Source organism: Callithrix jacchus, chromosome 9 (assembly GCF_049354715.1).
Source record: "Callithrix jacchus isolate 240 chromosome 9, calJac240_pri, whole genome shotgun sequence".
Taxonomy (NCBI): domain Eukaryota; kingdom Metazoa; phylum Chordata; class Mammalia; order Primates; family Cebidae; genus Callithrix; species Callithrix jacchus.
In genome coordinates, this window is record NC_133510.1 from 53,873,180 (window position 1) to 53,899,711 (window position 26,532).

At 38.3% G+C, this 26,532-nt stretch overlaps 1 protein-coding gene across 5 annotated transcripts in view; it reads right to left on the reverse strand.

Annotated features, from left to right (window-relative positions):
* MSRB3 (methionine sulfoxide reductase B3) overlaps nt 1-26,532 on the reverse strand; it is a 209,941-nt gene that overhangs the window by 115,649 nt on the left and 67,760 nt on the right. For 2 of the 5 annotated variants that reach the window (XM_054238310.2, XM_054238311.2), the window contains exon 4: nt 4,563-4,646. The exons of the other annotated variants lie outside the window; for them this stretch is intronic. In XM_054238310.2, coding sequence (XP_054094285.1) covers nt 4,563-4,646 — 84 coding nt within the window. The remainder of the gene's footprint in view (nt 1-4,562; nt 4,647-26,532) is intronic. 5 annotated transcript variants of the gene reach the window in all.

A 26,532-nucleotide genomic window follows, 5' to 3' on the forward strand; every position in this document is an offset into this window, starting at 1 on the left:
TTTTGCCTGTAAGCCCATTATTTAAGGCAACTACACAGCAAGGATTTTGTAAAACAATCCAAGTCAAATAATCTGTCCTGTTGTCCCCCCAAAACATGGAAATTTTTCAGAAATTCCAGTATTTCAGGGTCCTACGTGTACACCTACAAAGTCTACCAATCTCTTCTACCCCTACAAGTAATTCAAAGGCTTTCACTAGACCAGTGACCAGTGAGAACAGCAGTGAATATTTATGTGCCCTTTTAATTTACATAAACACAATATGCTTCCTCTGAGTGGAATGCTTCCTCCTCCCTCCCCCACTCTAGTATACCTTAACCCCTTTGCCTACCTAACTTCTGAAACTTTCTCCACATCTTAGACTAATTATCAATTATTTGAAGAAGAGTGAGCAGACTAAATTCCTTTCATTTCATAAGCACCAGTCATTCCTTTGCACTCATCAGAGTTGTAATTGTACATTTGTGCATAATAGTTATTTGATCATACCAAAGGAGTTCAGTAATAGTGGCAGACACTATTAATTGCCTACCTAACAGCCTGTCTTAATAACAGAATTCCCATTTGTAAGGGTGCTAAAAATGTGCACTCCCCAGGGATGAATCATGATTGGGCTAAGCCAATCGCGGCAACCCTATTTGTTGTCAGTGACTGGAACAAGGAGAAGCACTTAATCCAGTCCTGAACAGTGAGAGGAAAGGCAAAGGCTGCTGGTGATACTTCTCAGATAGGTTTTTTTCTGCAGAAAAGGGAGAGAGATGATTTAGGGAGAAGACCTTTTTTCTATTCTTTCCTGCTTTCCTGCCTTTGAAATTACCACATAATGATACGTCACTTAGAACTGCTATAGCAATCTTAGAGCCCTGAGAGGAACACCAAGAGAATCACAAAATGCCAGCCCATAACTGATATCATTTCTATTCCAAACCTGCCTTTCTCTAGAGTTCTCACTGAGTTAGATCATAGGTTCTGGCATTGCCAGGCCACCTTTGCTTGAGTATTTCTATCCTCTTAACCCAACATATTAACTGACATTGTTATAGCAGCAGTAGGTTATGAGTTAGCTATTTACTATGTTTAAAACTTGGGCCTCTATGTTCCATTTCAATAGTGATGATTTAAATAAAAGGTGCCCATTAACTGTATGGTTAATTTTTTTTAATGAAAAATACAGAATTTTTAAACCCAGAAATTTAAGAATCAAGATAATCATGAGTAAAAGGGCAGCAATAATTAGTCAAGCCATTCTGAAAACATGATACAATTATAACCACCATGACAAATCATGTGGTTTAACAAAATATAGTATTATACATCTTTTCACTTTTATGTGAAAATGAGATTTATGGTTTCTTGGTTAAGATATATCACTAAATTAAATCATGCCAAAGTCTTAAGATTTGCCAATATCAAGAAGGAATAAATCATGTTCCAAGAAGAAGTCTAAATTCATTACAAAATATTAATATCTGGGAGAACAAATTGAGAAATAAAAATGACTCAAGAAACTAAAAGAGCAAGAGGTATATAAAAATATTTTTAGAAGCTGTAGGCCACATTCATTTTTCCACAAATATTTTATTGAGCTCAGAGGAAGCAGGCTCTATGTAGGCACCAGAAGTATACAGGGTAAGCAAATAGGTCTATTCCTTGTCCATACTCATGTAACAGTGGTGGGAAAGGAGCCAACAGAGACAAACAGAACAAGCCAAGTCCCAGCTTTCCCACCTTCCACCCTAGGCAACTTTAGAGAGGTCAATGACCACTTTGAGTCTCACCATCTATAAAACAGGTAACATTCACCTTTAAAAATGTTTGTGTAGATTAAATGAGATGATGCCATAAAGTACCTAGGTGGTCCTGACACATATTAGAAGTTGAGTAAAAAGTAGCTTTCATCAAAACAATGATACTAAGTGAAGTTTACCTATGGCCACAAGTACAATTAGTAACATCATACTCATGGTACTAGTAAAGCTAAGTTTTAAAAAAAGCACTATATTATAAAAGAAAAAAATATTACTTTGGTTAAGATCTAATGTGAGGTGAAACTTTAATATGGGTGCCAAAATGATGTAGAAAAAAATAAGAGAGTAATAATAAAAATAACTGAAGAAACTGAAAATGTTTAAGAGGGAAGACTAATAGAAAATAATATAAATGACCTGATTACACAATATGGAAAGGCAATCTTATTTGTTCTTAAAACACAAATAAAACATTCTCAGACTAAAATCGTGGTACAATGCACTTGAGAGCATAGTGCAGTACGAATCAGGAGACCTGGATTCTAGGTCAGAAACCTCGACAAATTGTTTAACTTGTGAACCCCATTCTTCTCAGTGAAATGAGGTTACTGAAGTGAGTCAATGTTGCCCCACACAAACTATCCCATTAAAATGGTAAATGACCTACTTTTTCTCCCCTGTATTCCAGGAATGAAGAAAGGGGGAAACAGATAGAAGAAAACAGAGGAAAAAGTGAGTGTGAGGGGACAAAAAGGTGCAACTTTTGAACTCAAACCTATAGATAGAGAATGCAGAAAAAAATAAATAATTTGTAAGGCTATTTTTGGCTCCCAGGTTCTACAACTCTTCCCTAGGCCTTGTTGATATTCACCTTGCTGAATTCCTGTCTATGTGATTTATGTTTCCTTTAAAATAATGTAATTGTTTCTTGTGTATATTTATATCTCCATAGAGAATGAGGCTTTTAAAGTCAAGACTCTATCTACTGTGAATAAATTCAAAATGCTAAGAAAATAACATTAAAGAGAACAGAGTATACCTTCATGTTATTGGATGAATTATGTTCCCCAAAATTCATATGTTGATATTTTAACCCCCAAGTATCTCAGAATGTGACTGTATTTGGAAAACACACACACACATTTTTAAAGAATTAATCAAGTTAAAATGTCATGAGGGAGAACCTAATCCAATATGACTGGCGGCCTTATAAAAAGAAGAAGTTAAGACACACACACACACAGAGGCAAGGCCAAGTGAAGACACAGGAAGAAGATAACCATCTTTAAGCCTAGGAGAGAGACCTCAGAAGACATCAGACCTGATGACATCTTGATCTAGACTCCTAGCCTCCAAAATTGTGTGACAATAACATTCTTCAAGTGTCCCAGTCTGTGATACCTTGTTATGATGGTCCTAGCAAACTCATAAATTTCACTTCTTCTACAGTCAGCCAGTTGGCAACCCCAGACCTCCAATAAAAGCCAAAAACCTACAAGTTAACTGAATCAAACAAAACATATACAGTTCTTCCATACTTTAATTCATTTTACAAAATGTGTTTTACTTTCCTATTCTTCATCATTATTTTCAAACATATTCTGCAGAAGTGCTTGACCTGCATATTGGCCATTGGGCAGTTGCTTCTGTGGATTACTGGAGACCACCAGTAGCATGCTAGAAGATTCTAATCAATGGGATCTTTGTCTCTTCATCTCACTTTGTGACAATTTCCAAAGCATTTATTTGTTTGGTGTTTGTTTCTTAGCCTTGTCTTTCAAGATTGGTGTTGTGTACACACTTGCCATGTGTTCTCTGGGGGATGAAGCAGATTAGGAGGTAGTAAAATTTACTCTTATCAGTTTTTTTTTAAATTGTATTTTAGGTTTGGGGGCACATGTGCAGAACATGCAAGATAGTTGCATAGGTACACACGTGGCAACGTGCCTACTCCTATGTCCTGAATGGTTTTACCTAGATTTTCTTCTAGGGTTTTTATGGTGTTAGGTCTTATGTTTAAATCTTTAATCCATCTGGAGTTAAATTTAGTGTAAGGTGTCAGGAAGTGTGATTTGCTGCCTTCCTCCCCTTCACCCATATCTGGCATTTCGCCCCATGCTCTCTCTCCCCAACTCCCCCTGTCCACGCTGTCCCTCCCCTATTCCCCCCAAGACCCCAATGTAGAGTGCTCCCCTCCCTGTGTCCATGTGTTCTCATTGTTCATCACCCACCTATGAGTGAGAACATGTGGTATTTCATTTTCTGTTCTTGTGTCAGTTTGCTGAGAATGATGTTCTCCAGGTTCATCCATGTCCCTACAAAGGACACGAACTCATCGTTTTTGATGGCTGCCTAATATTTCATGGTGTATATGTGCCACATTTTCCCAGTCCAGTCTATCATTGATGGGCATTTGGGTTGGTTCCAGGTCTTTGCTATTGTAAACAGTGCTGCAATGAACATTCGTGTGCATGTGTCCTTATAGTAGAACAATTTATAGTCCTTTGGATATATATCCAGTAATGGGATTGCTGGGTCAATTGGAATTTCTATTTCTTTTTTTTTTTTTTTTTTAATTTTCATTGGATTTTAGGTTTTGGGGTACATGAGCAGAGCATGCAAGACAGTTGCATAGGTACACACATGGCAGTGTGCTTTGCTTTTCTTCTCCCCTTCACCCACATTTGGCATTTCTCCCCAGGCTATCCCTCCCCACCACCCCCTCCCACTGGCCCTCCCCTTTTCCCCCCAATAGACCCCAGTGTTTAGTACTCCCCTTTCTGTGTCCATGTGTTCTCATTTTTCATCACCCACCTATGAGTGAGAATATGCGGTGTTTCATTTTCTGTTCTTGTGTCAGTTTGCTGAGGATGATGTTCTCCAGATTCATCCATGTCCCTACAAACGACACAAACTCATCATTTCTGATTGCTGCATAATATTCCATGGTGTATATGTGCCACATTTTTCCAATCCAGTCTATTATCAATGGGCATTTGGGTTGATTCCAGGTCTTTGCTATTGTAAACAGTGCTGCAGTGAACATTCGTGTACATGTGTCCTTATAGTAAAACAATTTACAGACTTTTGGATATATACCCAGTAATGGGATTGCTGGGTCAAATGGAATTTCTATTTCTAAGGCCTTGAGGAATCGCCACACCGTCTTCCACAATGGCTGAACTAGTTTACACTCCCACCAACAGTGAAAAAGTGTTCCTATTTCTCCACATCCTCTCCAGCATCTGATGTCTCCAGATTTTTTAATGATCACCATTCTAACTGGCATGAGATGGTATCTCAATGTGGTTTTGATTTGCATCTCTCTAATGACCAGTGATGATGAGCATTTTTTCATGTTTGTTGGCCTCATGTATGTCTTCTTTTGTAAAGTGTCTGTTCATATCCTTTGTCCAATTTTGAATGGGCTTTTTTTTTTTCTTATAAATCTGTTTTACTTCTTTGTAGATTCTGGATATCAGCCCTTTGTCAGATGGGTAAACTGCAAACATTTTTTCTATTCTGTTGGTTGCTGATTCACTTTAATGACTGTTTCTTTTGCCATGCAGAAGCTGTGGAGTTTGATTAGGTCCCATTCGTCTACTTTGGCTTTTGTTGCCAATGCTTTTGGTGTTTTGGTCATGAAGTCCTTGCCTACTCCTATGTCCTGAATGGTTTTGCCTAGATTTTCTTCTAGGGTTTTTATGGTGTTAGGTCTTATGTTTAAATCTTTAATCCACCTGGAGTTAATTTTAGTGTAAGGTGTCAGGAAGGGGTTCAGTTTCTGCTTTCTGCACACAGCTAGCCAGTTTTCCCAACACCATTTATTAAACAGGGAATCCTTTCCCCATTGCTTGTTTTTGTCAGGTTTATCCAAGATTGTATGGTTGCAGATATGTTGTGTTGCCTCCGATGCCTCTGTTCTGTTCCATTGGTCTATATCTCTGTTTTGGTACCAGTACCATGCTGTTTTGGTACCAGTACCATGCTGTTTTGATTCCTGTAGCCTTGTAGTATAGTTTGAAGTCCAGTAGTGTGATGCCTCCTGTATTCTTTTTACTTGGAATTGACTTGGCTATGCGGGCTCTCTTTTGGTTCCACATGAAGTTTAAGGTGGTTTTTTTACAGTTCTGTGAAGAAGGTCATTGGTAGCTTGATGGGGATAGCATTGAATCTGTAAATTACTTTGGGCAGTATGGCCATTTTCACGATATTGATTCTTCCTAACCATGAACATGGAATGTTTCTCCATCTGTTTGTGTCCTCTCTGATTTCGTTGAGCAGTGGTTTGTAGTTCTCCTTGAAGAGGTCCTTTACATTCCTTCTTAGTTGTATTCCTAGGTATTTTATTCTTTTTGTAGGAATTGTGAATGGCAGTTCGTTCCTGATTTGGCTCTCTTTCAGTCTGTTATTGGTGTATAGGAATGCTTGTGATTTCTGCACATTGATTTTGTATCCCAAGACTTTGCTGAAGGTGCTTTTCAGTTTCAGGAGTTTTCGGGCTGAGACGATGGGGTCTTCTAGATATACTATCATGTCATCTGTAAATAGAGACAATTTGGCTTCCTCCTTTCCTATTTGAATACCCTTTATTTCTTTTTCTTGCCTGACGGCTCTGGCTAGAACTTCCAGTACTATATTGAATAGGAGTGGTGAGAGAGGGAATCCTTGTCTAGTACCAGATTTCAAAGGGAATGTTTCCAGTTTTTGCCCATTCAGTATGATATTCGCTGTTCGTTTGTTGTAAATAGCTTTTATTATTTTGAGATACGTTCCATCAATACCGAGTTAATTGAGGGTTTTTAGCATAAAGCGCTGTTGAATTTTGTCAAAGGCCTTCTCTGCATCAATTGAGATAATCATGTGGTTTTTGTTTTTGGTTCTGTTTACGTGGTGAATTATGTTTATAGACTTGTATATGTTGAACCAGGCTTGCATCCCCAGGATGAATCCTACTTGATCATGGTGGATAAGCTTTTTGATGTGCTGTTGCAACCAGCTTGCTAGTATTTTATTGAAGATTCTTGCATCTATGTTCATCATGGATATTGGCCTGAAGTTTTTTTTTGTTGTTGGGTCTCTGCCAGGTTTTGGTATCAGGATGATGTTGGTCTCATAAAATGATTTGTGAAGGATTACCTCTTTTTGGATTATTTGTAATAGTTTCAGAAGGAATGGTAACAGTTCCTCTTTGTGTGTCTGGTAGAAGTCGGCTGAGAACCCATCTGGACCTGGGCTTTTTTTGTGTGGTAGGTTCTTAATTGCTGCCTCAACTTCAGATCTTGTTATTGGTCTATTCATGGTTTCAACTTCTTCCTGGTTTAGGCTTGGGAGGACACAAGTGTCCAGGAATTTATCCATTTCTTCCAGGTTTACTAGTTTATGTGCATAGAGTTATTTGTAATATTTTCTCATGATGGTTTGAATTTCTGTGGAATCTGTGGTGATTTCCCCTTTATCGTTTTTTATTGCATCTATTTGGTTGTTCTCTCTTTTCTTTTTTACCAGTCTGGCTAGTGGTCTGTCTATTTTGTTGATTTTTCAGAAAACCAGCTCTGGGATTTATTGATTTTTTTGAAGGGTTTTTCAAGTCTTTATCTCCTTCAGTTCTGCTCTGATCTCTGTTATTTCTTGTCTTCTGCTAGGTTTTGAGTTTTTTTTATCTTGCTCCTTTAGCTCTTTCAATTTTGACAATAGGGTATCAATTTTGGATCTCTCCACTCTTCTCATGGGGGCACTTTTTGCTATATATTTTCCTCTAGAGACTGCTTTAAATGTGTCCCAGAGATTCTGATATGTTGTGTCTTCATTCTCATTGGTTTTGAAGAACTTCTTTATTTCTGCCTTCATTTCATTGTTTATCCAGTCAACATTCAAGAGCCAGTTGTTCAGTTTCCATGAAGCTTTGCAGTTCTGAGTTAGTTTCTGAATTCTGAGTTCTAACTTGATTGCACTGTGGTCTGAGAGACTGTTTGTTATGATTTCAGTTCTTTTGCATTTGCTGAGCAGTGCTTTACTTACAATTATGTGGTCAATTTTAGAGTAGGTGTGATGTGGTGCTGAGAATAATGTATATTCTGTGGATTTGGGGTGGAGAGTTCTGTAAATGTCTATCAGGTTTGCTTGTTCCAGGTCTGAGTTCCAGCCCTGGATATTCTTGTTAATTTTCTGTCTGGTTGATCTGTCTAATATTGACAGTGGAGTGTTAAGGTCTCCCACAATTACTGTGTGGGAGTCTAAGTCTCTTTGTAAGTCATTAAGAACTTGCCTTTTGTATCTGGGTGCTCCTGTATTGGGTCCATATATATTTAGAATCATTAACTCTTCTTGTTGTATGGATCCTTTTACCACTATGCAATGTCCTTCTTTGTCTCTTTTGATCTTTGTTGCTTTAAAGTCTATTTTATCAGAGATGAGAATTGCAACTCCTTCTCTTTTTTTGCTCTCCATTTGCTTGGTAAATATTAATCCATCCCTTTATTTTGAGCCTTTTGTATCCTTGAATGTGAGATGGGTTTCCTGGATACAGCACACCAGTGGGTTTTGGCTTTTTATCCAATTTGCCAGTCTCTGTCTTTTGATTGGTGCATTCAGCCCATTTACATTTAGGGTTAATATTGTTATGTGTGAATTTGATACTGCCATTTTGATTCTAGCTGGCTGTTTTTGCTCATTAGTTGATGCAGATTCTTCATTTTGTTGATGCTCTTTAGCATTTGGTATGTTTTTGGAGTGACTGGTACTGGTTGTTCCTTTCTATGTGTAGTGCCTCTTTCAGGAGCTCTTGTAAAGCAGGCCTGGTGGTGACAAAATCTCTGAGTACTTGCTTGTTCACAAAGGATTTTATTTTTCCTTCACTTCTGAAACTTAGTTTGGCTGGATATGAAATTCTGGGTTGAAAGTTCTTTTCTTTAAGGATGTTGAATATTTGCCCCCACTCTCTTCTGGCTTATAGGGTTTCTGCCAAGAGATCTGCTCTGATTCTGATGGGCTTCCCTTTGTGGGTAACCTGACCTTTTTCTGTGGCTGCCTGTAGCATTTTCTCCTTCATTTCAATCCTGGTGACTCTGACAATTATATGCCTTGGGGTTGTTCTTCTTGAGGAACATCTTTGTGGTGTTCTCTGTATTTCCTGGACTTGAATATTGGCCTGCCTTGCTAGGTTGGGGAAGTTTTCCTGGATAATATCCTGAATAGTTTTTTCCAGCTTGGATTCATTCTCTTTGTCACATTCAGGTACACCTATCAAATGTAGATTAGGTCTCTTCACATAGTCCCACATTTCTTGGAGACTTTGTTGATTCCTTTTTGCACTTTTTTCTCTAATCTTGCCTTCTCATTTTATTTCATTGAGTTGATCTTCGACCTCTGATATCCTTTCTTCTGCTTGGTCAATTCGGCTGTTGAAATTTGTGCATGCTTCATGAAGTTCTCATGTTGTGTTTTTCAGCTCCATCAATTCACTCATATTCCTCTCTAAGTTGTCCATTCTTGTTATCATTTCATCAAATCTTTTTTCAAGGTTCTTAGTTTCTTTGCATTGAGTTAGAACGTGTTCTTTTAGCCTACAGAAGTCTCTCATTACCCACCTTCTGAAGTCTGATTCCGTCATTTCATCACACTCATTCTCTGACCAGCTTTGTTCCCTTGCTGGTGAGGAGTTGTGATCCCTTGTAGGAGGTGAGGTGTTCTGGTTTCAGCTGTTTTCCTCCTTTTTGCGCTGGTTTCTTCCCTCTTTGTGGATTTATCCACCTGTCATCTGTGTAGTTGCTGATTTTCAGATTCAGTCTCTGAGTGGATGTCCAGATTGTTGATGATGAAGTTATTTCTGTTTCTTAGTTTTCCTTCTAACAGTCTGGCCCCTCTGCTTTAGGACTGCTGAGGTCCACTTCAGGCCCTGCTTTCCTGGGGGTCACCTGCAGCAGCTGCAGAACATTAAGGGTTGCTACCAGTTTCTTCTTCTGCTATCTTTGTCCCAGAATGATGCTCACCAAATGTCAGTCTGATCAGTCCTTTGTGAGGTGACTCTTTGGATATACGGGGGTCAGGGAGCTGCTTGAGGAGACAGTCTGTTCTTTATAGGAGCTCAAGTGCTGAGCTATGAGCTCCGTTGTTTATTCAGAGCTGCAAGGCAGGTATGTTTATGTCTGTTGCAGCAGATCTCATGAACCCCCTTTTTTCCCCCAGGTGCTCTGTCCTGGGGAGTTAGGGCTTTATTTATGAGTATCTGTTGTACTGCTGCCTTTTTTTTTTTTCAGGGCTGTCCTGCCCAGCAAGAAGGCAGCCTAGTCACTGCCTGCAGAGGGTTTGCTGAGCTGCTTTGGGCTCTGTCCTGCTGTCGGCTCTGCCCTGCTGCTGTGTAAGCTTCCCTGCAGTCCCGTTTATATGGGTGTGGTTAGAACTGCCTCGGCAATCATGGCCCACCTCTGTAATCATGGACGCTCTCTGTTATGGCGGGTTGCCTCAGCAATGGCATGCTGTGTCAGCAATGGCAGACTACCTCCGTAGGGGTGGAGTGCCTCAGTAATGGCGGATGCCCCTCCCCCACAAAGCTGGACCGTCCTGAGTTTAGCTGTGCTTGCCATGAAACTCTCAACCCCGAGCATTTCCAATTGCTGTTTTTTTTTGTTTGTTTGTTTTTGTGGGCATGAGACCCACTGAGACTGATCACCTGGCTCCCTGCCGCAGAGCCCCCTTTTTTTTTAAGTTGAACGGTTGACTCTTTCCCAGGTGTTCCAGTCACCTGCTGAAAGGGCACTGGGATCTGTGTGATTTCCTGTGTAGTGACCCACCACGCCAGCTGAAACAACGTCGCTGCCCGGGAATCTCCTGGCCTGGCTTTATGTTTCAGTCCCATTTAATCAGATGAATGGGCTAATCTGCCTTCCCGGATCTCCAATTGTCAGTTTAACAGGGCAACCAGACCAGTGTATTTGGTACAGGGAGCTGCTGTGCTGCAGCATCAGCCGAAACAGCCACGCCAGCCAAAACAGCCACACTGGCAACCCATGGGGCTCCTCCACCTGGGAGTCTCCTGATCTGTGGGCAATAAAGATTCGTCTGGAAATGCAGCATCCATTCACCCTCTGTGCTTTCACTGGGAGCTGCAATCCTGAGCTGCTCCTACAGTGAGCGTCATCTTGAATCTTCTCCTACTCTTATTAGTTTTATACATAATATTTATTTTCTTATATTCCCTGTAAATTTTCATTTCTGCCTTAGGTTGTAATCAAGAACCAAACAATATAAGTTATGGCTAGCAGGTTAGTTCTAGACACAGTTTTTGACAGATTCTAAAAGCTTAGAGCTGTAAAAGAAACTCAGACAAGAGCAATACAGAATTGACTAAGGCTTTGGACACTTTAATAGCCTCTGAGGACATAAATGTAGATGAGAAGATAAAGGAGGGGCATACTTTTCACTTTACAGAACTCTGTAGAATTATTTAGAGGGGAAAAGAGAGTCCTGTATGGTTCATTAGGGCCTAAACACACCATTTTTATGAGACTCAATTTATTATATATAATAATAACTAGAAGTCATAAACTGAATCATTAAATTATTCATTTTACTAAGGAAGGTAATACTATTTAGAAAAGATTACATTAAAAATTATTAGTTAATAATTTGGGGGTTAAAATTAGGAAAAAAGGAGGAGGGGAAGAAGAAAGAAAAAAGGCAGAATGAGGGGAGGCCAATGCATCCAAGAAGGAAAGAATAAGAGAGATGATGGTAAGAGATAAAGTCACAGTAGTAGGTAAGGGTAGACCACAACTTTATAAGCCATTGTAAGGAGTTGTGATTTTGAAAGATATAAGAATAACCCATCACAGGCTTTAAAGAACAAATTTCAATACAATTTAAATGTACTTAAATCTTCACCCTACTATGTGGAGAATGAAATACAATAGGACAAAAGCCAAAGCAGAGACCCCAATTGCCACTCAGATTTCAGTTTCCAATGCCATTCTCTAATAAAGAAAAGCAGGCCTCCTTAAAGAAATGGCTAATTGTAGGACTAGGGCAGAAAATATACAAGATAAACCTGGATCATCAAGAAGTGCCAAAAAGTAAGAAGCACTCAAAAACACAATAACAACCAAAAAAACACCCTATATTGATGTGAATATATCAAAAGGACACCAGAGCCAACTGAAAGAGCTCTCAATGGCCAAACCTGGAATAATATGAGGAAGAAAAATAAATAAAATAGTATTGATTATAAGTCAAAGTACAAAATTAATTTCCATGAATCTTTACTAATATAAATAAGTGATTGATTGATTAAATAAAGAAAAGACTTGAGCCCAGGAGTTCAAGACCAGCCTGGGCAACATAGTGAGACCCCCTTCTCTACAAAAAATAAAAAACTAGCTGGGCATGCTGGTGCACACTTGTAACTCCAAGTACTCAGAAGACTGAGGTGGGAGGGTCACTAGAGCTCAAGAGTTTGAGGTTGCAGTGAGCTGTGATCATGCCATTGCACTCTAGTCTGAGTGACAGAGCAATACCCTGCCTCTAAAAAATAAATAATAATAATAATAAATAAAAATAAAAGAGAAAAAAGAGATATCTCTCCTTTGCAGAAGAATTCCAAATAATTTACGTAGAGATACTCTGCCCTTAAGGATGGGGAACATAAATCCCTACTCTTTTTGAAGTGTAGGCTGTGTGTAATGAATTCCTTCCTAAGAATATAGTAGGGAAATGGGCAGTGGTGGGGGGAATAAGTTTACAGAGGAGAAATCTAACAAACACTACCACAGCCATGTGGTCAAGGTCAATATCAAAAGTGATGACATGTTGTTTGCATGTATCTTTAATATGATGTGATGAAAGTGATACTTAACCTCTTCGATCTTCCTCCAAAAAACCAACAACCCCAGTCTAGTTATGAGAAAAATACCAGACAAATTCCAGTAAAGGAGCATCCTGCAAAATGCCTGACCACAACTCCTCAAACTTGCCAAAATCTGCCATCATCAAAAATAAGAAAAGTCTGAGAAACTGTCATAGCCAAGACAAAACTAAGGACATAGAATGACTAAATGTGTGGTATCCTGGGTAGAATCCTGGAACAGAAAAAGGACATTAGGTAAAAACTAAGAAAATCTGAAAGAAAATATGAGTTTTAGTTAATAATTATGTGTCAGAGAACAACCCAGGATTGGAGCTCGCGTTGTGTCCGCGGAAAGGTGAGTCTGAGCTGCATTTCCAGACTGATCTTTGTTGCCCACGGAACGGGGAAATTCCCAAGTGAAGAGGAGACACGGGACGCCAGGCGGAACCTCCGCCTGGCGAAGCCGACAGCCGGGGTGGCAGCGGCCGGCCCTACCCAGCGCTCCCCACAGGGCGCGCTTGTCCGGGTGCCCCGTTGAACCGGCAACAGGAGACGTGAGAGGGCTGGACTTGAGACTGAGCTAGACTTGGACAGTGGGCCAGCCAGGGGATCGCAGGGACAGAGCGTTAGAGTTGGCCGAGTGGGACAAACAAAACCGCGATTTCAAACAAGCCCCGGGCAGACGGCCCGAGACGCTCTGAGGGGGAGGGGCGTCCACCATTACCGAGGCAACCCGCCCCAACTGAGATACATGCCCATTGCTGACACAGCCAGCCGGTGCCGAGGCAACCCGTCCCTACTGAGATACACGCCCACTGCTGACGCAGCCTGCCATTGCCGAGGCAACCCGCTACAACAGAGAGACTCCGCCGCAGGGCGTGGCGGAGACCACAGCAGAGCCTGCAGGAACAGAGCGGATCACACAACAGCAGGGCGGAGCCTCGGCAGCCAAACAGTGGCTAGTCTGCGTCCTAGCTGGGCAGGACCTCAACGGACATCCAAAAATAAAGCCCAAACCCCTCAACACAGAGCATTTGAGAATAAAAAAGGGTTTTTTAATGAGCTCTGTTGCTGCAGAATCAAACATAGCAGCCTAACAGCCCTGAATGAACAACAGAGCTCACAGCTCAGCAATTAAGCCCCTATAAAGTACAAACAGTCTTCTCAAGCAGCTCCCTGACCCCTCTATATCCAAAAGACTGACATTAGGCAGGCATCATCCTGGGACAAAGATAGCAGAAAAAGAAACTGGTAGCATCCCTCGCTGTGCCACAGCTGCTAGAGGTGCATGCCAGACAAGCAGGGTCTGGAGCGGACTTCAGCAGTCGTACAGCGAAGGGGCTAGACTGGTAGAAGGAAAACCAAGCAACAGAAATACTTCATCATCAACATTCTGGGTGTCCACTCAGAGACCCAATCGAAAAGTCAGCAACTACGCAGACGACCAGCGGACAAATCCACAAAGATGGGAAGAAACCAGCGAAAAAAGGAGGAAAACACCCGAAACCAGAACACCTCGCCTCCTAGAAAGGACCAAAACTCCTCACCAGCAAGGGAACAAAGCTGGACGGAGAATGACTGTGACAAAATGACGGAATTAGACTTCAGAAGATGGATAATGAGAAACTTTTGTGAGCTAAAAGATCATGTATTAAATCAATGCAAAGAAACTAAGAACCTTGAAAAAAGATTTGAGGAAATGATAGCAAGAATGGATAACTTAGAGAGGAATATGAATGAATTAAAGGAGCTGAAAAACACAATACAAGAACTTCGCGAAGCAAACACAAGTTTTAATAGCCAAACTGACCAAGCAGAAGAAAGAATATCTGAAGTCGAAGACCAACTCAATGAAATAAAACGAGAAACCAAGATTAGAGAAAAAAGCGCAAAAAGGAATGAACAAAGTCTCCAAGAAATGTGGGACTATGTGAAAAGACCTAACCTACGTTTGATAGGTGTACCAGAAGGGGACGAAGAGAATGAATCCAAGCTGGAAAATACTCTTCAGGACATCATCCAGGAAAATTTACCCCACCTAGCAAGACAGGCCAACACTCAATTGCAGGAAATACAGAGAACACCACAAAGATATTCCGCAAGAAGAGCAACCCCAAGGCACATAATCGTCAGATTCAACAGGGTTGAAATAAAGGAGAGAACACTAAGGGCAGCCAGAGAGAAAGGTCGGGTCACCCACAAAGGGAAGCCCATCAGACTCACAGCAGATCTCTCGGCAGAAACACTACAAGCCAGAAGAGAGTGGGGGCCAATATTCAACATTCTTAAAGAAAAGAACTTTCAACCCAGAATTTCATATCCAGCCAAACTGAGCTTCAGAAGTGAAGGAAAAATAAAATCCTTTGCGAACAAGCAAGTACTCAGAGATTTTGTCACCACCAGGCCTGCTTTACAAGAGCTCCTAAAAGAGGCACTACACATAGAAAGGATCAACCAGTACCAGCCATTCCAAAATCACACTGAATGCTAAAGAGCATCAACATAATGAAGAATCTACAACAACTAACAGGCAAAACAGCCACTTAGCATCAAAATGGCAGTATCAAATTCACACATAACAATATTAACCCTAAATGTAAATGGACTAAATGCACCAATCAAAAGACACAGACTGGCAAATTGGATAAAAATCCAAAACCCATCAGTGTGCTGTATACAGGAAACCCATCTCACATGCAAGGATACACAAAGGCTCAAAATAAAGGGATGGAGAAAGATTTACCAAGCTAATGGAAAGCAAAAAAAAAGCAGGAGTTGCAATTCTCATCTCTGATAAAATAGACTTTAAAGCAACAAAGATCAAAAGAGACAAAGAAGGCCATTACATAATGGTAAAAGGATCGATACAACAAGAAGAGCTAACGATCCTAAACATATATGGACCCAATGCAGGAGCACCCAGATACATAAGGCAAGTTCTTAATGACTTACAAAAGGACTTAGACTCCCACACAATAATAGTGGGAGACTTTAACACTCCACTGTCAATACTAGACAGATCAACCAGACAGAAAATCAACAAGGATATCCAGGGCTTGAACTCAGACCTGGAACAAGCAAACCTGATAGACATTTACAGAACTCTCTACCCCAAATCCACAGAATACACATTCTTCTCAGCACCACATCACACCTACTCTAAAATTGACCACATAATTGGAAGTAAAGCACTGCTCAACAAATGCAAAACAACTGAAATCATAACAAACAGCCTCTCAGACCATAGGGCAATCAAGTTAGAACTCAGAATTCAGAAACCGACCCAGAACCACACAGCTTCATGGAAACTGAACAACTGGCTCTTGAATGTTGACTGGGTAAACAACGAAATGAAGGCAGAAATAAAGAAGTTCTTCAAACCAATGAGAACGAAGACACAACATGCCAGAACCTCTGGGACACATTTAAAGCAGTCTCTAGAGGAAAGTATATAGCAATAAGTGCCCATATGAGGAGAATGGAGAGATCCAAAATTGACACCCTATCGTCAAAATTGAAAGAGCTAGAGGAGCAAGATCAAAAAAACTCAAAACCCAGCAGAAGACAAGAAATAACTAAGATCAGAGCTGAGCTGAAGGAGATTGAGACACAAAAAACCCTTCAAAAAATCAATAAACCCAAGAGCTGGTTTTTTGAAAAGATCAACAAAATTGACAGACCACTAGCCAGATTGATTAAAAATAAAAGAGAGAACAACCAAATAGATGCAATAAAAAATGATAAAGGGGAAATCACCACAGATTCCACAGAAATTCAAACCATCATCAGAGAATATTACAAACAACTCTATGCACATAAACTAGTAAACCTGGAAGAAATGGATAAATTCCTGGACTCCTGTGTCCTCCCAAGCCTAAACCAGGAGGAAGCTGAAACTATGAATAGACCAATAACAAGGTCTGAAGTTGAGGCAGCAATTAAGAGCCTACCATACAAAAAAAGCCCAGGTCCAGACGGGTTCACAGCCGAATTCTACCAGACACACAACCAGCAGCTGGTACCATTCCTTCTAAAACTATTTCAAACAATCCAAAAAGAGGGAATCCTTCCCAAATCATTTTATGAGAGCAACATCATCCTGATACCAAAACCCAGCAGAGACCCAACGAGAAAAGAAAACTTCAGGTCAATATCCATGATGAACATAGATGCAAAAATCTTCAATAAAATATTGGCAAGCCGATTGCAACAGCAAATCAAAAAACTTATTCATCATGATCAAGTAGGATTCATCCCAGGGATGCAAGGCTGGTTCAACATACGCAAGTCTATTAACGTAATTCACCACATAAACAGAACCAAAAACAAAAACCACATGATTATCTCAATTGACGCAGAGAAGGCATTTGACAAAATTCAACAGCCCTTTATGCTAAAAACCCTCAATAAACTCGCTATTGATGGAACGTATCTCAAAGTAATAAAAGCTATTTACGACAAACCAACAGCCAATATCATACTGAATGGGCAAAAACTGGAAGCATTCCCTTTGAAATCTGGCACTAGACAAGGATGCCCTCTCTCACCACTCCTATTCAATATAGTACTGGAAGTTCTAGCCAGAGCAATCAGGCAAGAAAAAGAAATAAAGGGTATTCAAATAGAAAAGGTGGAAGCCAAATTGTCTCTATTTGCAGACAACATGATAGTATACCTAGAAGACCCCATCGCCTCTGCCCAAAAACTCCTGAAACTGATAAGCAACTTCAGCAAAGTCTCAGGATATAAAATCAATGTGCAAAAATCACAAGCATTCGTCTACACCAATAACAGACTTAAAGAAAGCCAAATCAAGAGCGAACTGCCATTCGCAATTGCTACAAAAAGAATAAAATACCTTGGAATACAACTCACAAGGAACGTAAGAGACCTCTTCAAGGAGAACTACAAACCACTGCTCAACGAAATCAGAGAGGACACAAACAGATGGAGAAACATTCCATGTTCATGGTTAGGAAGAATTAATATCGTGAAAATGGCTATACTGCCCAAAGTAATTTACAGAATCAACGCTATCCCCATCAAGCTACCATCGACTTTCTTCACAGAACTGGAAAAAACCACCATGAACTTCATATGGAACCAAAAGAGAGCCCGCATAGCCAAGTCAATTCTAAGCAAAAAGAACACAGCGGGGGGCATCACACTACCGGATTTCAAACTATACTACAAGGCTACAGTAATCAAAACAGCATGGTACTGGTACCAAACCAGAGATATAGACCAATGGAACAAAACAGAGGCACCGGAGGCAACACAACATACATACAACTATACAATCTTTGATAAACCTGACAAAAATAAGCAATGGGGAAAGGATTCCATGTTTAACAAATGGTGTTGGGAAAACTGGCTAGCCATGTGCAGAAAGCAGAAACTGGACCCCTTCCTGACACCTTACACTAAAATTAACTCCAGATGGATTAAAGACTTAAACATAAGACCTGGCACCATAAAAACCCTAGAAGGAAATCTAGGCAAAACTATCCAGGACATAGGAGTAGGCAAGGACTTCATGACCAAAACACCAAAAGCATTGGCAACAAAAGCCAAAATAGACAAATGGGACCTAATGAAACTCCACAGCTTCTGCACGGCAAAAGAAACAGTCACTAGAGTGGATCGGCAACCAACAGAATGGGAAAAAATTTTCGCAGTCTACCCATCTGACAAAGGGCTGATATTCAGAATTTAAAAAGAACTCAAACAGATTTACAGGAAAAAAACAAACAAGCCCATTCAAAAGTGGGCAAAGGATATGAACAGATACTTTACGAAAGAAGACATATATGAGGCCAACAATCATATGAAAAAATGCTCATCGTCACTGGTCATTAGAGAGATGCAAATCAAAACCACATTGAGATACCATCTCACGCCAGTTAGAATGGCGATCATTAAAAAATCTGGAGACATCAGATGCTGGAGAGGATGTGGAGAAAAAGGAACACTTTTACACTGTTGGTGGGAGTGTAAATTAGTTCAACCATTGTGGAAGATGGTGTGGCGATTCCTCAAGGCCTTAGAAATAGAAATTCCATTTGACCCAGCAATCCCATTACTGGGTATATATCCAAAAGTCTGTAAATCGTTCTACTATAAGGACACATGTACACGAATGTTCATTGCAGCACTGTTTACAATAGCAAAGACCTGGAATCAACCCAAATACCCATTGATAATAGACTGGATTGGAAAAATGTGGCACATATACACCATGGAATATTATGCAGCAATCAGAAATGATGAGTTTGTGTCGTTTGTAGGGACATGGATGAATCTGGAGAACATCATCCTCAGCAAACTGACACAAGAACAGAAAATGAAACACCGCATATTCTCACTTATAGGTGGGTGATGAAAAATGAGAACACATGGACACAGAAAGGGGAGTACTAAACACTGGGGTCTATTGGGGGGAAAAGGGGAGGGCCAGTGGGAGGGGGAGGTGGGGAGGGATAGCCTGGGGAGAAATGCCAAATGTGGGTGAAGGGGAGAAGAAAAGCAAAGCACACTGCCATGTGTGTACCTACGCAACTGTCTTGCATGCTCTGCTCATGTACCCCAAAACCTAAAATCCAATAAAAATTAAAAAAAATAATAATAATAATTATGTATCAATATTCATCTATGATTATATCAAATATACCACACTAATGTAAGATGCTGATAGAAGAAACTGGGTGAGTATATGTGAACTCTCTGAACTATCTCAATTTTTCTTTAAATCAAAAACTGTTCTAAAATATGAAGTCTCCTTTTTAAAAAGCCAAAGAAGACAGGCTCATTGTAGTTCAGATCAAAGAGGATAAAGATGATGGTGTCTTCGACTACAGCTGTAGCAGTGTATATGAAAAGGAGTCAGATTCAGAATATATTTTGAAGGTACACAGAGCAAAACGCACTGGTAGATTAGATATGGGAGGTGAGGGAAAGAATAATTAAAGATGACTGCTAGGCTTTTTGCTCCAGTAACAGGGTAGATAATTAGTATTACATTCACTTATATATGGGGAAGAAACAAAGGAGGAGTAAGTTTTGTTGCTTTGGAGTCGTTTGCCACCTCAATTTGTTTCTTATTCCCAGTTTGTTCTTGTGAGCTAGTAGGATCAACAAGAAAACTTCAAGCTGCATGGGTCTCACACAGGATATCAGATTCATATAATTTTCTTGTTTTTTAAAAAAAATCATAAGAATACTAAAAGCCCACTTTATAATAGAATAATATGTAACTGCTATGAAAATAGATGATATAAAATGACCTTGGGGAACTTTACCTAGCTTGGGGACAAAAAATCAGTACTAAACCACTTGTTCCCTGGGCCCAAATCAATAATTCAGGAACATGTATGCTTATCTGAATTACATTAAGCTCTTGAAAAGCACAGATTGAAGAATTTGAAAATCTATACTTTTAAGTTCCCCAGATAATCCTGAAAACCACTAATCTTCCTTGTCTACCTTAGCATTTCCTACGTATGTTTTCAGGAACATTACCTTCACGACATGTTTTTCAAAGCTAAGAAAACCTCTTTTATTTAAAATAAAGCAATCTATCTTTCTAATTACTCCAACTTGTTTATATTAGTAATTTCCAAAATAACATTTTGCCTAATGAGGAGGTAAAATGTCTCCTCGCCAAAATCCAACAAATCACCACTAAAGAATTTACATGTAACCAAATATCACCTGTTCCCTAATTATCCATGGAAATAAAAAAAAAATTTTAAGTCCCACATTGTATCACATCGACTATCACATTGACAAGTTTTTAAGCATCACTGTTATAAAGTTGTCTTTGTGAGGAGCACTGAACTAAGCACCAAACAAGTGAAAATCCATCAGAAAAACATCCAGGGCAAAAAATAATACATTTGCCACTTTCTTGGTGAACTTATTAAAACTATTATTTTATTTTACAGCTATTGTCTCTGAACACATGAATCAAATTATAAAACCTTAGATTTCATTGATTGCTCAGGCCCGGACAACAGACCACCTAAAATGATTCATCACTAAAAAGATAAATTTCATGTGGTCAGTAAAATTACATTATAGTAAGCCCCCAAGCAAAACTAATAAGAAAGGCAAAGATTCAATATCAAAAATGCTTCCTTCAAATCTGGAAACCATGAAAAGAAGTTCACTGGAAGGTCTAAATATTCATTAGGTCAAGAGCATTTATGGAGTGCTCACTATGTGCAAAGCACTCTATTTGAAGGAAGAGATCTTGTTTAAAGTAGACATAATTCAGCCTATAAAGCCCTTTATAGTTTAAGATCAACAGTTTGAACCTCAATCAAGAGCAAATGGATAGCTCGTTCATACTGAAAGATGCAGGTGTATTTGGTCATTCGGTGCTGCTGGGTTTTTTTAAGTTCAATAGGTCCTTGCAGTCTCTGTAAATTTAGACTTCTGGGTGGTCTTCCAGAGCAATCTCAAAGAGGGCATACCACAGAGGTACTGGATTTAATTTATGCTATGCAGACTATGAGTCATGCGACTGCCATTAACACTATATACTTAAGTGAGTACATAGAAGTAAAATGTGCAAATCTCCAGCAGCATAAAGCAAGTTTCCTTAGAGCAAAAAAAAAGAAAAATTGCAACTAGAATGACCACTGAAAAACAAATCAAGACATGAATGAACAAAAGTGTAGATTGTTTCAAGCACAATGGAAGATAATAAAGATGAAATATAAACAGCAGAAGGAATCATGGCCAGCCAACTTATGATTATGAAATATAGTACTGATAAACCAAATAGAATTAGTTATCTGCTTTGACCTCAATTGACTCTCCTTTTACTCACTGGTGGTGATAAGGAGCAACAGCATGTTCAAATAGAGAAAATAACAGCATCATTAATGAGAATGGCTCTGTATTGAACTCCTACTCTATGGCAAGCATACTTGACACTAATACACAAGCAAAGAAACCAGCTAATCCAAAAAAAATGGAATACTGAAAAACTAATCTCATAGATGGACAATTATTCATCTAAAAAATCCAATACAATTATTCATCTAAAAAATTTCCTATCCCCCAGAAGGAAAAAAAATAATCTTTTAAAAAGTTTATTCTACCTGTTCCTTAATCTCTTTCCTTTATTTCTGGCACATTAAATGCGTCTCTCTTTACACCTTTCTTCAGTTTATCCAAAAAATTAAAATTTTTCCTTGAATCTACTTTCCCTCCTATTATAAGGAGTTAGCTTTACCATTCCTACCTTAACTATGGTAGCATAACTATCATGACTATATTTTCCAGGATAATTTCAATTTTAAATATTTTAACACATTTTCTCCATTTAAGCTCATGATTTGAAAACATGAGATTGTATCCTAACATCTTCACAACCTTACTTTCACTACTAATTCTACTAAAATTGTTTTCTAATATTGCCAACTCAAACAACTGGTTCTAATTGTGCTGAGTCTCTGCAGCATTTCACTGCCTTATTCCTCCTTTCCATAAAATATATACATCTAACTTTGGTCTTTGTAGTAAACTTAAATATCTTCCTTATCTACTTTAGCATTTCCTACAAGTGTTATCAGGAACATTAGCTTCATAACATTTCCCCAATTAAAAAAATTTTGAAAGCGCTACATATATTTTACCCCTGGAGTTCTACAATGAACATTAGTGTAGGCTCCGTGAGTTTTATAATAGGCAACCATTTGACTTGTTATAATTTGGTGTTTCCCAATAAGCCATCTTTTATTTTCCTATTCCATGGCACTCTTTTTTTTTTTTCCCGCAGAACACATATTAACATGTCCCGGAACTAGCGTTATATAGATGTAATGGTCTGATAAAACAAATATTCAGTGGAACACACTTTGGGGAAGACTGATATACCTAAAAATTTATGTTAACATCTCAAATCTATCAGGCTTCCAAAACTGAATTCATCATCTTTCTTTCCAAACTAGGTTTTAAACATCAAACTGATCTTTAGAAACAGCTTTTCACCAGCCTTGCATTCAGACAATTGATAAATCTTTTCAGCTCTCCATGCCTATTGTTTGTAGTGTTTGTTGCATGACTACTGACATCACCCTAAGGCAGGGGTTCCTTAACCTTCACCTAGACTCTTGGGAACCAACCATAAGAATTATGGGAGAGCTTTTTTTAAAAAAAAGAAATCCTGGAATGCACTATAATTTTGTTAAATCAGAACTCTAAGGAGAGTATGATTCTAACGGCTCTAATGGACAGCAAAGTTTGCAACTACTGAAGTAGACCCTGCCAGCGCAACAACTTTTCCCTTTAAGCTAAGACTTTTCAGTTCTCCTCCATTGTCTTTTCAAAATGACATGGGTTTGAATCTCCTAACCATCAGTTGCTCTTCTCTGAATGTAACTTTTTGCCCAGTGGGGAAGTCAAAAAATGTCCCTTCACACTGTATAAACTCCCACATTGAAAACTTTTTAAGCAATGAACTAAGCACCAAACAGGTAAAAATCTAGAAAAAGACCCAGTCTGGGCAAAAAATAATACCTTTACCACTTAATGTCCATAAACCTTTTAAAGTAAGGATCTCATACTAAACTACACAGTGCTCTGGATATAGGCTGGCCAATTGGTAAGATATTACAACTATCAATTATCTATTGTCTCCTGAGTTTCTCTAGATCTCTTTTTACTCTAAATAAGCAAGATTACTCTCTTCCCCATCCCATCCACTGTGGCAAATTACCACTAGTTATCATCAATACCAATTGGCAATAACCAGAACTGACCCAGAAGACGACCAACAACAGAATATGATGCAGCAAACAGACAAACCTTCCCAGCATTTTAAAGCAGTACTTACCTAACAGATCTCCTGTCTCTTCCAATAAGCCACATGCCTCCCTTTCACTGATGAACCTTTGTTCTGAAAACTGGTATGTATGCCAATCCTTATACTGTTTAGTATCAATGCTCCACATTTACAGTGTTTTTTCCACTTACAAAACATTTCGACATTATTTACTTAATCCTCTCGAAAGTTCTTGTGACAAGGGTATTATCCTCATGTTACAAACGAGGAAATTAAGGCTCATAGAGGTTAAGTAGCTTATTCAAAGTCACACAGGGAAGTGGGGAAAATTGTGACTTTAACCTCACATGTATTACACCTTAATCATAGCTTTTTCCACTTTAAAATCCAAATATAGCCATTGGCCATCATCAGAAAATTAGCACCAATTAACACCAGAATGTGATAGCTACCAGATGGTGAATTACTCAGCAAAAAGAAGAATCTGCCAGAATACAGGGAAGCATTATAACATAATATCAGAGCTGGGAAAGGATGCCTTAGGGGCCACACTGATGAGAATCTGTGTCCTAGCTCCATCTCTTACTATCTGTGTTACCGTGAACATATTACATACCTTTTGTGAGCTTTGATTTTCTATTTAAGTTGTAAAAAATAAAGGAGGCAATTTTCTTTAAAATGCTTAGCAAAAATGCCTGGTAAGTTCTCAACCAATAATCTTGGTGGCTTTAAAATATCCCCAATTTTAGAATATCCAAACATGATAAACAGTTAATAAAATAAATCTGTTTAAAAATAAATGCAAATCTTCTAACTTTGGTGTTCCACCCTTCATCGATTGCCTCTAAGTTTCTGGGAATAGGACCGTGTAAGTACTACAGGAAGAAGGAAGATACCCATCTTCTCCTCCCTCATGATGAGGGAGAGAATTTGAAACCAGAAGGTTTGAGCTGTTTAAGCTTCCAGTGGCTGCCTTTCATTAAGATGTTATCACCATTACCAGTCACTTAGGGATAAAAAAGAAAAGAAGCACCAACAACTTAGAAGACCCGGGAGTGGGCAAAGTATCTACCACAAATGTGAGTAGATGGGCAACATGAATTTTGGCCATTAAAAATAAATGTGGAATTACATTCTAATTCATTCCTCCAAATTATCATCGGGAAAAGATAACTTTTGTCATAGAGAGGTGATGTATATTTATTTTAAAGTAAGTTTTTAAAATAAATTGTTTAGTGTTTGTAACACATTGAGCAAAAGTAATATTAAAATAATATTAGTGTTTTTCTGATACCCTAAAAATACATGCTAATTTTAGAAAAACTTAAAAGTATAGATTTTACAAAACACCTTTAATTGCACCATCCAGAGATAACTACTGTTAACATTTGGTACAAAACCTTTTAAACTATTTCCTATGTATATATGTATAGGTATGCATATTTTATAAATATGGGATCATATGTTAGTACTCTTTTAGACTTATAAATGTATTTTAAGTCTATTTCCAGATAATTAAACATTCTTTTGCACTATTATTTGAAATGTCAGATATGTTTTCACCATATAGCTCATTTACATAGACCCCTATTTTGGATATTGAAATTATTTTTTGCTATCATAAGAAGAATGACTAAGAGCATTCTTATAGCTATATCTTTATGCATAAAAATGATTTTTGGAATAAGTTCCTAGAAGTGTAATTGCTAGACCTGTGGCATGCAGAATTCTAAGACCTTTAAATAACTTATTAAACTGCTATCCCGAAAGGTACTACCAATTCACACTCTACCCTGCAGTATTTGAAAGTGCTAATTTCCTATCCTCTGATCAATATTTAATTTGATGGTATTGGAAATCTTCACTAATTTGGTAGGTAGAAAATTATTCATCCTTTTACTTCATTTTTTATTATTAATAGGTAAAATATTTTTTCCTACGTTTGTGGATCATATGTATTTCTTATTCTGAAAAGTATCCATTTATATCTTCTGCCCATTTTTCTAATGTTTTCCTTTCTCAACTGATTTTAAAATTAATCTTTTGTCCATCAAATGGGTTGCACATATTTTTCTCAGTTTGCTTGTTTGCCACTGTCTTTTTTTTTTTTTTTTTTTTTTTTTTTTGCAATATAGTCTATGGTGTTTTTGAGCTATAGAATTGTAAAATATTTAGTAGTCCAATCCAATGTCTTTTACCTTTTGATTTCTGCTTTGGGAATTTTGTTTAGAAAGGCCTACATCACCCCAATGTTATACAAGTTCCCACTTATGTAGGACTTCTATTGTAGTGTTGAGTGGTCAGAGAGAATAGAAAAAAACACTTTTTTTTCCTATACCCTTACAAACTGTGTAGATTTGATGAAACACAGTACTCATTTATACTACAGTTTTTTAAACTAAAGAATACATTTTGAATGTGTATAAAATCTCTTCTGAGTACATATTAAAATGATTACATTTTTTTTAAGATGTCCCAGTATTGAACCATTTGTACATCCCTGAAATAAACTTTACCTTGTCATGACATGTTACTTATTCAACATATTGCTATATTCCATTTACTAATATTTTAGTTAAGATTCTTACATCTATTTTCTTTTCTACTTTTAATTTTTGTGGATATATAGTAGGTATATACTTATGAGTTACCTAAGATATTTTGATATCAGCATGCAATGCATAATTACTACACCAGGGTAATTACTGCAAGCATTTATCCTTTGCTTCAAGCAATCCAATTATACTCTTTTAGTTTTTTTTTAATGTAACATTATTTATTACTATAGTCTCCCTGCTGTGCTAGCAAATTCTAGGTCTTATTTATTCTACTTTTTTGTTCTTTGTCAATATTTTTTCTACACATTAATCATCCTCCCTTTCCCCCAACCGTTTCAGCCTCTGATAACAATTCTTCTACTCTCTGTCTCCATTAGTTCAACTGTTTTAATTTTTAGCACCCACAGATAAGTGAGAACATGCGATGTTTGTCTTTCTGTGCCTGGTTTACTTTAACTTCACATAATAAACTCCAGTTCCATCCAAGTTGTTGCAAATAACTGAATCTCATTTTTTATGGCTGAAAACTACTCCACTGTGTATATGTATTACATTTTCTTTATCTATTTGACTGTGATGGACACTTAGGTTGCT